Source organism: Leptonychotes weddellii, chromosome 1 (genome assembly GCF_054177405.1).
Source record: "Leptonychotes weddellii isolate Sample4059 chromosome 1, ASM5417740v2, whole genome shotgun sequence".
Lineage (NCBI taxonomy): Eukaryota > Metazoa > Chordata > Mammalia > Carnivora > Phocidae > Leptonychotes > Leptonychotes weddellii.
The window spans coordinates 127,454,758-127,471,087 of NC_138369.1; the positions used below are offsets into that span (position 1 = coordinate 127,454,758).

Below are 16,330 nucleotides of genomic sequence, written 5' to 3' on the forward strand. Positions count from 1 at the left end.
GGCATTACAGATTCAAGGATAAAAAGATATAGGTTCCTCCATCAATTGGCATTTAGTCTTGTCAGAAGAAACATAAACATTGGAAATGATATATTATTTATGTAAATAAATATTTACATTTAATTTATATGTGTATATATATATAAAATAAATGACACACTGAACACATGTACAAGATATGGGGTGAAGAGAAAGGGAAACACTTATTTAACATGCAAGATCAGAGACAGATGGAATAAACATGAGACTATTAAGACTCAAGAATAAAATTAATATTATTATTCTATACCAAGTTTTTCCGAAGTATCCAATGAACTGCAAGCAAGTTGTTTTGATTACTGCAGTGAATAACTGGAAATGGTATGGCTTTTTACTAAAGAATAAATCAATTACATAATTATAATTATATTCCCAGCAAGGGAAGTGAAAGACTGAGGAGGGAGAAGAAAGCACCAGTGTGAGGTGCTAGAGCCTGACGAGGGGCAATAGGCAGCAAAGAAGGTTGTTGGTTACATACAGGGGGACTGATCATATAAGTAAACATGTTAAAAATAAAAGGGAGCCATTTATTTATATGGAAAGGAGAGAATTAGAACAAACCCTGCTGTGTGTGCTTACAACTGGAGATATAAGAGGCATACTAATGGTTTTCAATATAAACAGATATATAAAGAAATATAGCTGTAAACCTATCTATGTGTATATACATACATATATTCCTTTATCGTGGTTTCTAAAAGCCATTCACCAGCAAAAGGAACTAGGGCTCTTTAGAGAAACTGATGATTTTAGCACTGGTACAGAGAAAGTACAAGATGAACCTGGAACACCTCATCATGCTAGAAAATAAGGAGGAACTCAGATTGATGGGAACATGTCAAAAGGATACAGAAGCCGGGGTTCCACTGGCCAAATTTGGATCAATTTTTTTAAAGAATTTATTTATTTGAGAGAGAGAGAACACACGAGCATGGTGGGGAGAGGCAGAGGGAGAGGGAGAAGCAGACTCCCCGCTAGGCAAGGAGCCCAATGGGGGACTCAATCCCAGGACTCTGGAATCATGACCTGAGCCAGAGGCAGACGCTTAACTGACTGAGCCACCCAGATGCCCGAACTTGGGTCAACTTGAACAGCAAAACAAATAATGATAGTAATGGATTATAACACATTGAAAAAAATAGTGACCTATACTGACATAATTAAATAACATTTAAAGCCTGACGAGGAACAGAATATTCACAAAGTCTCAAAGTACCTCCCCTACAAAATACTTATTATCTACAAAGGGAATGTTATAGTACAGAAGTCTAGCAAACCACCTTAATCAAGTGATCACAGTGAACATCACCAATAATGGGACAAATCAAAGTTATGTACCACCTGAATATGCACTGAGAAGAACACAGCATCATTCACATAACCTACCTGCCAAAGATGCATAACCTTGAGAGTAAACATCAAACTTACACTGAAGGACATTTTACAAAATAATTCGTTTGTTTTCTTCAAAACTATCAAGGTCAAGAAGGTCAAAGAAAGACTGAGGGACTATTCCTGAGGGAAGGAAACTGAAGAGCCGTGACATCTAATGTTACCTGTGCTTCTGGACTGGATCTTTCTGCTATAAAGAACATACTGGGACAGTTGTTAAACTTAAAGATGTTTGGGAACTAAACTGTAGCCATATATCAATGCTCATTTCCTGATTATGATGGCAGTACCGTGGTTTTATAAGAGAAATGTCCTAGGATGTAGGAACTACTAAAACAATGGGTGATAGGGCATCATGTTAGAAACCTACTCTGAAATAGTTTGGGGGGGGGTTATTTGTACAATACTTGGAACTTGTCTATAAGTTCGAAATGATTTCAAAAATTTTTAAAAATCTGTTTTACTAGAACATGTTCAATAATGTGAATTACCTCATAAGCAATTATCAGATAGGAAAAAGATGTCAATACAATACAGAAATCTTGTTGGTTCATTCCCAGTTTATAGAAACTAATGTTTTTGCACCAAATCAGAAAAGCTGAAAGCAAAGTATACTACACAGCAGAACCTGGGTCCAGGAACAAAGGAATCCCCTCCATTCTTTTTGGCTCATTTTGGCCATGTGTTTGTACTCAAAAGTGTGTATTGCATTCATTCTCTCTGATCTTTATATGTTTTGCCTTTGTCATCATAACTGAGTAGCCTCAACCCTTCTGTACCCTTCCATTATGCTATCTTTGTCAATTTTTAAAGTTAATTCCTATCATACTGTAGTATCCATTTATTATAAATTTAACTATTCTAGTATTTTTACTGAAATTCTAAAGTTCCTGCAAGTATTCTAGTTACAAACTTACACAGATTTTTAGGGCAGCCCTATCCCTATTTTTCCTATAATCTCTATTATTTCTAGTGTATGGTTTTTCATAACTGGTATTTCAGCAATGCCACCAGCTTCTTCATCAAGATGATCTGGATACACACCTAATTTTGTTCCCTCACAAAACTTTGCTAAAAACCAGAAAAAAATTATTAAAAGGCATTATCCTGAGCTTTTATTGGACAAAGCTGTGATAATCTGAACATTAAAAAAAAAAAAACAACTGATGTTGAATATCTTCTCATGTGTCTGTTGGCCATCTGTATGTCTTCTTCAGAAAAATGTCTATTCAGGTCCTCTGCCCATTTTTAATCAGATTATTTGTGGGGGGTTTTGGTGTTGAGTTGTGTAAGTTCTTTATATTTTTTCGACCTTAACCCCTTATTGGATATATCATTTACAAATAGCTTCTCCCATTCAGCAGGCTGCGTTTCTATTTTATTGATGGTTTCCTTCACTGTGCAAAAGCTTTTTATTTTGATGTAGTCCCAGTAGTTTCTGCTTTTCTTTTCCTTGCCTTAGGAGGTGAGATATATCTAGAAAAATGTTGCTACGGCCAATGTCAAAGCTATTGTTGCTTATGTTCTCTTTTAGGAGTTTTATGATTTCAGGTCTTACATTTAGGTCTTTAATCCATTTTAAGTTTATTTATGTGTATGGTGCTAGAAAGTGGTCCAGAAAAAAATTCTTTCTGCATGTAGCTGTCCAGTTTTCCCAATGCCATTTACTGAAAAGACTGCTTTTTCCCCATTGCACATTCTTGCCTCCTTTGTCATAGATTAACTGACCATATAAGTGTAGGTTTATCTCTGGGCTCTGTGTTCTGTCCCACTGATGTGTCTATTTTTGTGCCAGTACCATACAGCTTTGTAGTATATCTTGAAATCTGGAACTGTGATACCTCCAGCTGTGTTCTTCTTTCACAAGATTGCTTTGGCTATTTAGGATCTTTTATGGTTCCATACAAATTTTAGCATTATTTGTTCTAGTTCCATGAAAAATGTTATTGGCATTTGGCCAGGGATTGTACTAAATCTGTAGATTGCTTTGGGTATTATGAACATTTTAACAATATTAATTATTCCAATCCACGAGCATGCAATATCTTTCCATTTGTTTGTGTTCTCTTCACTTTCTTTCATCAGTATTTTTTTTTTTTTTTAAAGATTTTATTTATTTATTTGACAGAGAAAGACACAGCGAGAGAGGGAACACAAGCAGGGGGAGTGGGAGAGGGAGAAGCAGACTCCCTGCCGAGCAGGGAGCCCGATGCGGGACTTGATCCAGGGACTCCAGGATCATGACCTGAGCCGAAGGCAGTCGCTTAACCAACTGAGCCACCCAGGCGCCCTCTTTCATCAGTATTTTATAGCTTTCAGAGTACAGGTCTTTTACCTTCTTGGTTAAGTTTATTCCTGGGTATTATATTCTTTTTGGTACAATTGTAAATGGAATTGTTTTCTTAATTTCTCTTTCTGCTACTTCATTATTAGTATATAGAAATGCAACCAATTTCTGGGTATTAGCTCTGTATCCTCCAACTTTACTGAATTCATCTGTTACTTCTAATAGTTTTCTGGTGACATCTTTAGGGCTTTCTATGTATAGTATCACATCATCTGCAAAGAGTGACAGTTTAAATTCTTCCTTACCAATATGGATGCCTCATCAGGGAAATGCAAATCAAAACCACAATGAGGTATCACCTTACACCTGTCGGAATGGCTAAGATAAAAAAGACAAGAAATAACAGGTGTTGGTGAGGATGTAGAGGAAAAAGAACACTTGTGCATGGTTGCTGGGAATGTAAATTAGTGCAGCTACTGTGAAAAACAATATGGAGGTTCCTTAAAAAATTAAAAATAGAAATACCATATGATTTAATAATTCCACTACTGGGTATTTACCCCAAAGAAAACGAAAATGTTAATTCAAAAAGATATATGCAGCCCTATGTTTACTGTAGCATTATTTACAACAGCCAAGATATGGAAGCAACCCAAGTCTTCATCAACAGATGAATGGATAAAGAAGATACGTGTACACATACACACACACACACACACACACACACACGAATATCATGCAGCCACAAAAAGGGATGAGATCTCACCATTTGTGACAACATGGATGGACCCAAAGGGTATTATGCTAAGTGAAATAAGTCAGACAAAGAAAGACAAATACCATATGATTTCACATATATGTGGAATCTAAAAAACAAAATAAATGAATAAAAAAACAAACAAAAAGCAGAAACAGACCTATAAATAGAGAAGAAACTGATGGTTGCCAGAGAGGAGGGGGGTGTGAGGAATAGGCAAAATGGGAAAGGGAGTGGTAGATAAAGGCTTCCAGTAATAGAATGAGTAAGTCCCAGGGAGAAAAGGCACAGCACAGGTAATACAGTCAGTGGTATTGTAGTGACATTGTATAGTGAATATGGTGAGCACAGGATAATGGATAGAGTTGTTGAATCACTGTGTTCTATACTGAAACTAATATAACATCGTGTGTCAACTATACTCAAATAATTTTGTAAAAAGGAGTAATTACTGTAATTAATTGGGACCTAGTGAACCTACAAAAATCCATGAGTTTATAACAATACCTGAAAAATTAGGTATCTGTCCCCCTTAAGGTAGCTAATAAGCTAATCAAATGTGGTAATTAAAAGCAAAAAATCAAGCATTTTATTACAGTAAATAGCTCCAGCTGATAAACAAAAGCTATATTTGACATAAGAATTCAAGTTAATCAATATGGATGGAATGACAGAATTAGAAAATTATCATTTTGCAATTCCTAATGAAATCACAAATTCATCTGTAAACCATTAGACGAAAGGTTGGAGGGGGAGTAGACCTTATAGGATCAAAGTAACACAAAATAGACTTATTATACAAAGTAACAAAGTAGACTGGGGAAAAGGGAGGAAATGTAACTTTACAGTGGAGGACTCGAGTCATACTGTCATCTTTCTAATCCAATGTGTCCACTCCAGCTTCACACAGAAGCTTGACAGCATTAGCAATGAATGACTGGATAACCAAGTATTCTGTGTCTCTTATTGCAATGTGAAGTATACATATCACCTATGATGTAACTGTATCAGCTGAAATTCTATAGAACAATTAACCTTATCTCTTCAGTAAGTTATTGTCATGAAAAAAAGGCCTTGTTCTAGAATGAAAGACTTGAGGGACATAACAACCAGATGCAATGCCCAGTCATAGATAAGATGCTACTTTGTAAATAGGTTGCAGAAGACATTTTTAGGACAACTGGGGACATCTGAATATAGACTGGGTAATAGATGATACTAAGAAATTACTATTAGGCATGAAATGAGATAATGACTGTACTCTACTTCAGAAAGCTTTTGTGTTTTTTCTTTTTTTAGTTAAAAAAAACAACATTTACCCACTAAAATAGGGAGAACAGAAAAGCAAATAACAGCAACAACATTTTGAAAGCTGGAAGACGGTTGGATGAATAGTAACTGAGCAGACCAAGGCCAAATCTTACAATGGTAGTAAGTAAAAATCTGAGTTCATGAATTTATATTACATGATACTCAAAGGGCTCAAGGATTTATACCAGTTAATCACGGAAGTGGGAATCAAAGTGGGAGAAATGACTGTGTAAGGAGCAGGTAGATCCCAAGGTGCCTTCCCCAACTCCATGCCATTTTGGGACTGCTCCCACACATAAACACAAATAATGAGAATTTTATTTTATTCTCTGAAGAAGTAAAACAGAGTGTCTCTGGATGGGATTTACCTGAAAGGTGGAAGGCAGAATATTAAATGAACATATACACATTGAATACTGAGATCCCTAGCAACTAGTTCCCAGCAGCCCCTTACCCCTCTGCAGGAGATTGATGGGACTTCTCTGGGAAATCATACCAGCTGAAAAGATTCCAAAGATCCTAACTCTTTGGTTGTTCCTCAACAAATGGCCCAGACTTCAGAGAGGTTCATAGTAAATAAAGTCCTAACTATGTTTGTAGAGTGTCCGAAGAGATTTTCAGTCCTTAACTTGTAATCAGAACAGATTACCTGATAGCCAAGAGAAACCTCTGACACAATAGTTCTCAACATTGCCTGTATATGGAAATCACCTAGGAAGCTTTTCAAAATACTGATGTCTGGATCCCAACTTCATTTAATTACTTTGGGGTGGGACCTACATATTGGGATTTTTTTTAAATCCCTGTGTTATCATCACAGGCAGCCAAGTTTAAAAACCATAGCTCTAACACTGTATCCATAAAGAAAGAACAGGTTTACATGTATAAACATTCAGCAAACAAAAAGAAACTCCTGAAATTTAATATGTGCTAACAGAACTAAAGTATTCAATAGAAGGTTTGGGAGATTAACTGAGAAAATCTCCCAAGAAAGTAAAGCAAAAACACAAAAAATCAGAAAATCAGTCCAGAAATTCCAGAAAAAGAAAACAGGAAAATTGGAGAGGAGCAATACAAAAAAAGATCAGTAATAAGAAAGACTCCCAACAGCAATGCTGGAAACTAAACAATGCTGTTAAAATTCTTAAGAATAGTTACTTCCAACCTAAAAACTCCACACCCAACCAAACTATCAAACAAAGGTGAGGATAAAATATTTTCAAACATGCAGACTCACAAATGCCTCATTTTGAAGAAGTTACTAGAGGAATTGTTAAGTTCCATTTCTCAAAACTTACTAATGGCCTTGCTCAGAAGTCTGTAAAATCACTGGGAAGCTGAAGCCAGACTATGACTCAACACTCCACATTCAGCTTAACTTATCCAGGGAGACTTCAACCCAGAGACAATTTGAGCTTTCCTTTTTTGATTTTTACTAATTACTAGTCTTTTATTTTTTACTAATTTTTATTAATAAGAATAATAAAATATTTTGGGAAAAATATTTACATTAGAGTACCTTATGTCAATCTAGGACATATACTCAAATACTGAATTAAACATATACTAAAATGATAAAGTAAAAAGAAATACAGAAATTGAATCTAGATTTTCATAGTAAAACCTCTTTCAATTATAAAATTCATCATCCATAAAAAATGTTATAATCATATAATGTTACAACTAAAATTAAAAACTTTTGGCAACGTATCATTTCATATTACAATATTGTTTACTAACCTCTGATTCATCACCCTTCTCTCTATAAGCAGTAGCAATACTGGTCTGAACAGCCTTAATCCATGCCTGGCGCAGTTTTTCAGAATCTGCCTGAAGCATACAACTTCTAAAAGAAAACAACATTGTTTTCTCAGACACTAAGTTAACACCCCCCAAATAATAATAAGGTTTCTTTGCTATTTAATAATTTTCTAACAAAAATAATTTCTTTTTAAAGGTTTTATTTCATCTATCTTTAGGACAGAGTATGTTCATGAAGAAATTAATAGAAATGAAATAAATTGCCTATTAGAAAAAATCACAAATCTCTGAACATTTAAAAAACAAACTTTAAATTTACCAAATACAACACTAATTTTTTCTATTGGGTAGAAATATGAAATGATAATTATCAAAGGAATTGATCTGATATATGATGTCAGTTCATCATCAAGACAGGTAAAAACTTTTCATATGGCCACATCAATAATCTTTATGGAATTTAAAGAAAATGACACTAGGTAGAAGTTACTTAAATATCTCACAGTAATACTTGTAATCATTAATTATTAAAATTTACTTTTAAAGCACTTTTTTCCTTTCTACCATAATCACAAGTAAAACACAAATGTTTCTCTACTCTGAAAAGTTCTTCAAAATAAACGATAGAAACTTAAAAACAACTCTCATTCTTTAGAACCACTTACTTTGTTGGAGAGACTACCTCAAAGCAGAAACGTCGTTCTATGTCTTCACAGTGTTTCACTGTGCAGAGTCTTAGATCTTCTACTACCACAGTGGGGTTATCCTACAATAAGGAAACAAAACTCCCATGTTTATCAACTTAGTTTTTAAATACTACTACCAATACCAATAATAACATACTTTAAAATATTACTTGGAATAAATGGTCTAATTTTAAAGATTTATATTTATCTTATTTAGGATTAGAGATAGGAGTTATCAACTCCTATACAGATATAACTAATAAAGGTAACTGTGTCCTGTCCATAATTTTATCTGTCTCATAAAATTGCTATACAAGGATTAAATGGAAGTATATGTAAATAGCTTAGTCTAACACTTGGTAATTAATAGGTGCTCAATAAATAAATAAATACTTTCATTTTCTTCCATTTTCTTTCATATCCATTACTCTCCTGGTCCCCCTCACATATAATAAAAGCTACTTTCCTCTAAAAAAGAAGCCTTTAACAGTCAAGTTTTAAGTAACTGAAAAAAAAATAAGAAGCTTATATATTCTTCTTAAAATACTTAAGAAAATGAGAAAGCTTCTATCATTTTTCTAGTACTTAACAAAAATATAAACTCAAAACCAAGTTTATCAAAGCAGAAGAAACCATGAACTTATGTGGAATAAGCGTGCTAGCACAGAACCAAGCAAATAAAACTTCAGATTGTATATCTCAAGAGTAAAGTGAGTATTTAAAATGGACAACTGAGGGACGCCTGGGTGGCTCAGTGCGTTAAGCGTCTGCCTTCGGCTCGGCTAAGGTCCTGATCGGGCTCCCTGCTCAGCAGAGAGCCTGCTTCTCCCTTTCCTCCTAGTTCCTGCTCTCTCGTTATCTCTGTCGCCATCTTTGTCTCTCTCTCTCTCAAATAAATAAATAAAATCTTTAAAAATAATAATAATAAAAAAATAATTAAATGTACCGTTGAATACATCATTCACAAAGACTAGGTAAAAATTAATTCATCTATTAACTAAAGGTTTTTTTTTTCCTAATTATTTTTAACATTCTCAAGTGCCATGCAATCTCAGTATGCCTTTCCAATAAATAAAAATTCCTCAACCTTAAAATAAAGTTCAAGAAAAGAAATGTATAAAAACAACATTAACAAATTTAGAGGTTTCTATTTAAATTACTTCAAGCTTGTATTTTAATGTCATATTTCACATTTCCATATTATCACCTTTGGCCCTAAGGTGATGTTTCTTAAAAGGCTCCCTTTCCTTCAGCCTCAAAATGGTACTATGGAATGGTGGTATTGTTCCTGTCACCACAGCTGGTCAAAGAAATGAAAGTAATAATCCTGGGACACAGAAACACCTGTCTCAAAACTAGGAGTTAAAAATTCAGGATTCAAAATCACTCTGCTTTTAAGGATCAAAAGTTACTTTCCACTTTTGAGTCCTCTTATACATGCCTAAACATAAAACTAATAAACAATAATTTTGCATATATGACTATTTAAAGACTTCATTGCTTTATCAAGATGAATAGAGAACTGAAATGGGGGACTCACTGGGTTTTCACTTAATTAATAAAACACCTACCTTAAACTTTTTCTGGTAAACCAACTGATTGTTCTGTATTGAAAACCAGCGTCTAAATAAATAAAAACAGATTAAGTTTTCATAAACATAATTTATGCCAGTTGTTAGAAATAAATTATTTGGGAAAGCACTAGAAAATCAATTGATAGTAATTATGTTTTGAGAAGTGCGTTGTTTTGTTTTGTTTTGTTTTATATAGACTGATGTCAATGAGATAACTATTGAAAGTAAAGAACAATTTTAAACAGTTTTAAAACCACAGACTAGGAAAATAAAATTACTGTATTTTGATTCATTTTATGTCAGAAATTTATATCCTAACAACAGCTGTTATCCTTTACACTATCACCAAATAATAACTGTTATAAAAGTAAAAATTTAGTTTTTTGAGGTTACTCAAAAATAACTAAAAATCTTTCCCCCAAATAATTGCTTCTATTATAAAGTAGAAATAAATTTATGTTGTAAAAAAAGACTATCCATTTGTATACAGCAAAACACTGAAATAAATGGTGCTTTGTCTACAACCTTTCTGCAGCTAATTCAGCAAGCGTTTGATTTGTTAAGCAAAACAGGAAATTAAATCATTTTAGAACTGATATCAAACAAGAGATAATTGCCAATTCACTTGACCTCACTTTAATATAAAATACTTCTAAGCAGAATAATAAAAGTTATTACTAAAAATGATTCACCTATTTATATTGTTCTGCTTGTTCTTGTAAATTATTAGGCAAACAATTTACTTGCAATCTTTTTTAGAAGAAAAAGCTAAGGTATGCATGGCATATGTACTAATTCTAATTTATTAAAACAGTAAAAGAACCTAAAGATTTATTAAAAAAAAAAAATCACAGCCAAAAGCCATTCATAAAAGGAAGCAAAAATTCTCATCAAGCATGAAAGGTAAAACTATTTGGTCATTATTTTAAAATTAGTTTCATGTGAGATGATTTCTATTGTAAACATTAGTTATTAATCTATTAGCAGATAGAGATTCTACCTTTTCATTGATACTAATACAAAGCACTAGAAAATGTATTTAGACATATTTAGAATTTCTATTTTAAAAAATTAAGTTAATTCTCCAAAGCTGTGAAAATGATTAGATGCTTTTCTATTTATAAGCTAGACAGACTGTTAGGTTTTCTTGCTACTTAAACAGGCATCACCTTTACCATTAAAATAGAGATTTGTTAAATAAGCATCTAGATAAAACCAAGTGACTGGCCTCTAATGCAAATCATCAAGAGGCAGGCTAGAAAAGGAAGAACTTCTGGGTTTCTTTGCTTTGGGACACATAGTTGGTTAGAAATGTTAAAGGAAATACCTATAAACAAAATGGTGCAGCCCTGCCACTAGGATGACATGCAATGGAAACAATCTCTGATATTGATTAATGTGGGTTTTTTAAAAATCATTTGAAGTAGGGTGAACTACACTAATAACAACTCTTATGTTTTATAGTATAGTGATCATATATAATTCTACGAAAAACTATAGTTTTACTGCACAATAGAAAAACACCCATATAACCATGTAAACTTTTCATGCTTCTGAGGTCTTTAAAAAATAAATTTCTATTGAACTGCTGCATCTTAGGATAATAACCTCTAAAAATAATAACAAAACACTACATAAAAACCTGATTATTAACTTTATAGGTTCATGTATATTTCTGAAGCCCAGTTCCCCTGCCATCTATCTGCTTCTGGGTGACTCTCGCACATCTTCATTTTTTTGTACACTCAGGGAAGACACTATAAATTCATCTTAATTTTGACAACATTTCCTAAGGAACAAAATCAAAATGTACCTTACATAGAAAAAAAAAAAAACTAAGATCTGTATGTTGTATGACACTGTCTCCCCTCCTCTGCCATTAAAGAAAAAAAAGAAAAAAAGATCCAACTATATTCATTGACACTGATCAAAACTTTAATCAGGTAAGTAAAATGGAATATAATTTTTAAACTGCTCTTATAGGATAATCCTAGCTATTATTAACATTTCTAATAAAAGGAAAAATGAGAGAGTTCATAGCCTATGATGTATAGAATAAGATACTTAATATTTCAAGCTCGTGCTGCCTGCAATTTGGAGCTACTTTAAAAGATAATTAAATAGAGGTGCCAGGGGGTGCCAGAGGAGGAGGAGGAGCGTGCAGCTCTTCATCTTGGGGTCATGAATTCAAGTCCCACGTTAGGTGTAGAGATTACTTAAACTTTAAAAAACAATTTTTTAAGATAATTAAATAATAAAAAAGACAAACTTTAGAAAGCACCGAGCTGACAACTACACTATATTCTACAAAATTCAGAAACTGACCACAAAGCCAAAATATAAGACTGTTTTTTAAAAAGCAAAATTTCTTGGCTCATTAAGAAAAATAATACACCACTTTATATCTATCCCAAAGTGAAATAACTCAATAAAGACTTTAGACCAAAATACTAAATTCATAAACAATTAGATATTATTGACACTGAAATACCTATGAGAGCTTCCAGATAGCATGGAGGGTAAAGGAAAAAATATATAAAAAAAATAACTTAAGTGTCTTTTACCATGTTTAATCATGAGTCCTAGAACTGCACTTGAAACCAAGAATAAAATGTAAAAGTAAAACATCTAAATCTGTAGAAGATTTCTCACTAAAACTATAAAAATGATAGATTTACACACATATTCATATAGGTGCCAAATAGGTGAACATTTAACAAAATTAAAAGCTTCAGCATGTATGCTACTATCTTTCAAATTCAATTTAAATTTTCCCAAGGAAAAAGACCAAAATGTTAAAACAAAACAGCTGGAATTGACAATTTTTATTTTCAATAAAACTAATATGATTATTACCAAAGGCGCTAATTCCTAGTTACTGTTTAAAATTTTTGAAACTGTTTACTGGCTTATTTTCCTTAAAAAAAAAAAAGATACAAAGGCATTTGTATCTATACAATTCTGTATCTCTGGGGAACTATAAATATATCAAATGTTTTCATTTTCAATTAAAACAAATAGAGGCAATTGGCAATGAAAAGATAATTCCATTCCTCAAATGAAATGTGTGTATTTTCTTCCCAATTTAAAACATGAGACATTATATCCATTGCAAGTAATCCAATTGAAATGCAGGTTAATTATGAGCTTTCTCGTGCCAAAGAGGAAACTGGAGTAAGGCAGGAATGAGGGGAAGGAAGCCATTTGGTACCTGATATGATCGGGCTTTTTCCTGTCATGTGAAAAAATGGGGCAGGATTAAAACATAAAGGAAAGGTGGTAAAAGAATGAAAACGCAAATGTGCAAAATAAGCAAAGGACTAGCATGATATGAAAATAAAGCAAGAATTAAAGAAACAAGCTTAAGCTCAAACCTAACAAAATAGTCAAAAATATCTGTTGCATTTTGTTCTCAAATTTATACATTATGCATTTACACAATTCTAACTCTTAGGAATCTGAAATGCTAATATTTCAGAAATATTCAAAAATTTTTTCCAATTATTATGGTATAAAAAGTTCTGATAGGACTTAGCACACTTGGGCATACCTCTACTCTTATTTTTCTGCCTCTATGGTGATAGCTATAAAATACAGTACTTCTCCTCTTAATAAGTTGTTCCTAAAAAATTAAGGGAAATAATCACTATAGATATATCTTCATAAACCTGAAACAAATGAAAACTTTCCATGAGGAAAATAGGATCACTAATTAAGAATTTCAAAGATTATAAAATATCATTAGGCAAATAAACCTACCTCCTACCTTTTCATCAATGACAGCAGACACTCAAAGGCCACACATAAGTAGAGTATCTTTAATCTATGCATACACGTCTTATTTTAAACAAAAAGTCGATAAAAATAAAATTTATAACTGTGCTAGCAACATATATAATACTTTAAGAAACTGTATAATACATTTTATGCTTTTAGCTATATTTTCTAGTTCAACAGACTGACCTTAGCATGTAATAATTCAGTTTCTTAATTCATTTTACCAGCTTACTATTAAACAGTATTTAATTATTTTCCTTGTTCATTCATCTTTCTGAATGTATCATAAAAAGCAAAAGAGACATAGAGGTACGAATAATGCATCTGGCACTGATTCGAGTCTGAGGTTAAGCTGCCATTGAGAAATGGCCTGATATGGAGAGATAATTTTGGTAGATCTCACCTTTTCAGAAAAATATATATTACAGACATATAAAAATCCTGAGACACTACAAACTAGAAATCTGAAACCGAGAGACAAATTCAACAATTCACATAAGACATAAAGTGTCTCACTCCTTACACTCTTTCAATCACGTCACACAACATATAATCTCTTCCGTAAAATTTCAAATTAGAGAATGATGCTTAGATTGAAGCACAGGGACAGGTTTTAAAACTACCTGGGAATTCCTAGTCAAATACACATTTCCCTCAGGAAGTAAGTCTTTTTTAAAAGTTGGCTTAAATGGGTGATGAGGATTAAGGAGGGCACTTGTGATGAGCCCCAGGTGTTCTATGTAAGTGTTGCATCACAAATTCTACACCTGAAACTATTATTATGCTGTATGTTAACTGGAATTGAAATAAAAATGAATAAATAAATAAATGTTGGCTTTGAAAATATTACACACCACTATTCCATAGAACTATAAATAATGGCAAATTTGTCATCATATGATTGGTACCTTATAGTGACTACAAGGAAAAGTGTTCCCTAAAACTAATCTACGGACAATCTAAAGAAGATACGTCAAGAGTAAGCAGAAAAATCTGTATGCTTGAAGAACTGGAATCCTAGATTTTTAAAGTTGAGGTACAAATATCACAAATACAGCCTTTTATTTGAAGTCTAATCAAATATATGAAATCAAGCTAGATAGAGAACTAATTAGAGAAGGAGGACAGACTCTACAGTCATAATAGGTAAAGGGAAGGTAACTGCCAAGTACTTCCTGAGATTAGATTTTTTATAAGCTTCATATAAGAAATTTAAGATACATTCCAAATTTTTAAATTGAAAAGCAGAAAAAAATTCTAACATTTAATAGATTTTTCTTCTCCCTTTCAACGTTACTGATCTATAACCTAGAAAATATCTAAAACTTTTGTTATAAGGTTTTGACTTGTTTTCTATGAAGATACTTTTATACAATGCTTATATGCTATGTTCCTTAGAAGTCTGCTTTTTACTGGTATTTTCATGAAAACACTCTTTTTAAAGGCATATAAAAATGAAATAATCTGCTATCCATAATTTTTCTAATAATGTAAATAGACTAGGAAATTTTAATAGTTCTTAAGCTATTTTTAAAAGATTTGACATATTCAGGGCGCCTGGGTGGCTCAGTTGGTTAAGCAACTGCCTTCGGCTCAGGTCATGATCCCGGAGTCCCGGGATCGAGTCCCACATCGGGCTCCCGGCTCAGCGGGGAGCCTGCTTCTCCCTCTGACCCTCTGCCCTCTCATGCTGTTTCTCTCTCTCTCTCTCAAATAAATAAATAAAGTCTTTAAAAAAAAAAAAAGATTTGACATATTCTATTTTATCAAAACACAAATTTATATGGAATTTCCATAGCACATTAAAAAAAAAAAATGACAGGTTTTAGGCCTCAGTCTTGTCACAGACCAGCCGTGTGACCTTCAAAGAGCAACCATCTCTCTGCACCTTCATTTCTTTACTAAAAATTAGGATGTTGAAATACGATCCATGATTCTAATCAATAACTGTCACCCCACTACAATTAGATGGCATCTCCTTTAAAGAGCAGCCTCATTTCCAAAGGCATTGTCTTTTCCACTTTACAAATGGAAGGTAACAGGGGCGCCTGGGTGGCTCAGTCGGTTAAGCGTCTGCCTTCAGCTCAGGTCTTGATCCCAGGGTCTTGGGCTTGAGCCCTGCATTGGGCTCTCTGCTCAGCGGAGAGCCTGTTTCTCTCTCTCCCTTTGCTGCTCCCCCTGCTTATGTGCTCTCTCTGTGTCAAATAAATAAATGAAATCTTTAAAAAAAAAAAAAAAGGAAGGTAACATGTCTACAACTGAGAATTTAATAGTTATTCCCTACTTGCTTTTAGTTACATTTTATTATCTATGTCAATTAATAGAATTCATGAAACAAATAATAAAAATGAATGGTCCATGCTTAAATCAGAATTAAATTTCTCCTATTGCCTTAAATGGCAATGCAATTTTCCACTAACACTTACTGTGCTTCATTTTGAAGTCTGAGATCATTTCTCATTGGAGTAGTCCATGGAAGATCATTTCATTTCTTCTTAACATAATGGTATAGTTTCTATGGATTTATTGTATTTTCACTGTGTTAAACTTTAAGTAGGTTGTTTTGAAATCTGAAGGTTAAAATTCAATTCTAACATTATCTCATGAAACTGTACTGGTTGAGAAATCTTTATTTATTATAAAAATGTGACACACTATTTTTTATTTTAATTTCCTATTCTGGCTATGAAAATTTGCCAGGAAAAACTTAAAAGATTATTGTTTTAACTTAAACAGCTTAGAAAAC

General features: G+C 33.0%; 1 protein-coding gene and 1 long non-coding RNA gene across 5 annotated transcripts in view; both read right to left on the reverse strand.

The window, feature by feature from the left end:
* The window catches only part of ACAP2 (ArfGAP with coiled-coil, ankyrin repeat and PH domains 2), a 126,560-nt gene that overhangs the window by 21,282 nt on the left and 88,948 nt on the right, over positions 1–16,330 (reverse strand). For 3 of the 4 annotated variants that reach the window (XM_081831837.1, XM_081831835.1, XM_081831829.1), the window contains 4 exons: positions 13,019–13,039; positions 9,805–9,856; positions 8,213–8,313; positions 7,527–7,632 (listed from right to left, as the gene is read on the reverse strand). In XM_081831837.1, coding sequence (XP_081687963.1) covers positions 7,527–7,632; positions 8,213–8,313; positions 9,805–9,856; positions 13,019–13,039 — 280 coding nt within the window. The remainder of the gene's footprint in view (positions 1–7,526; positions 7,633–8,212; positions 8,314–9,804; positions 9,857–13,018; positions 13,040–16,330) is intronic. The other variant, XM_081831832.1, reaches the window with a different exon arrangement.
* LOC145723630 (uncharacterized) lies at positions 1,245–7,520 on the reverse strand. Its single transcript, XR_014148871.1, has 2 exons — positions 3,713–7,520; positions 1,245–3,495 (listed from the first exon to the last, which is right to left on the reverse strand). It is a non-coding gene; the product is annotated as an uncharacterized LOC145723630 (long non-coding RNA).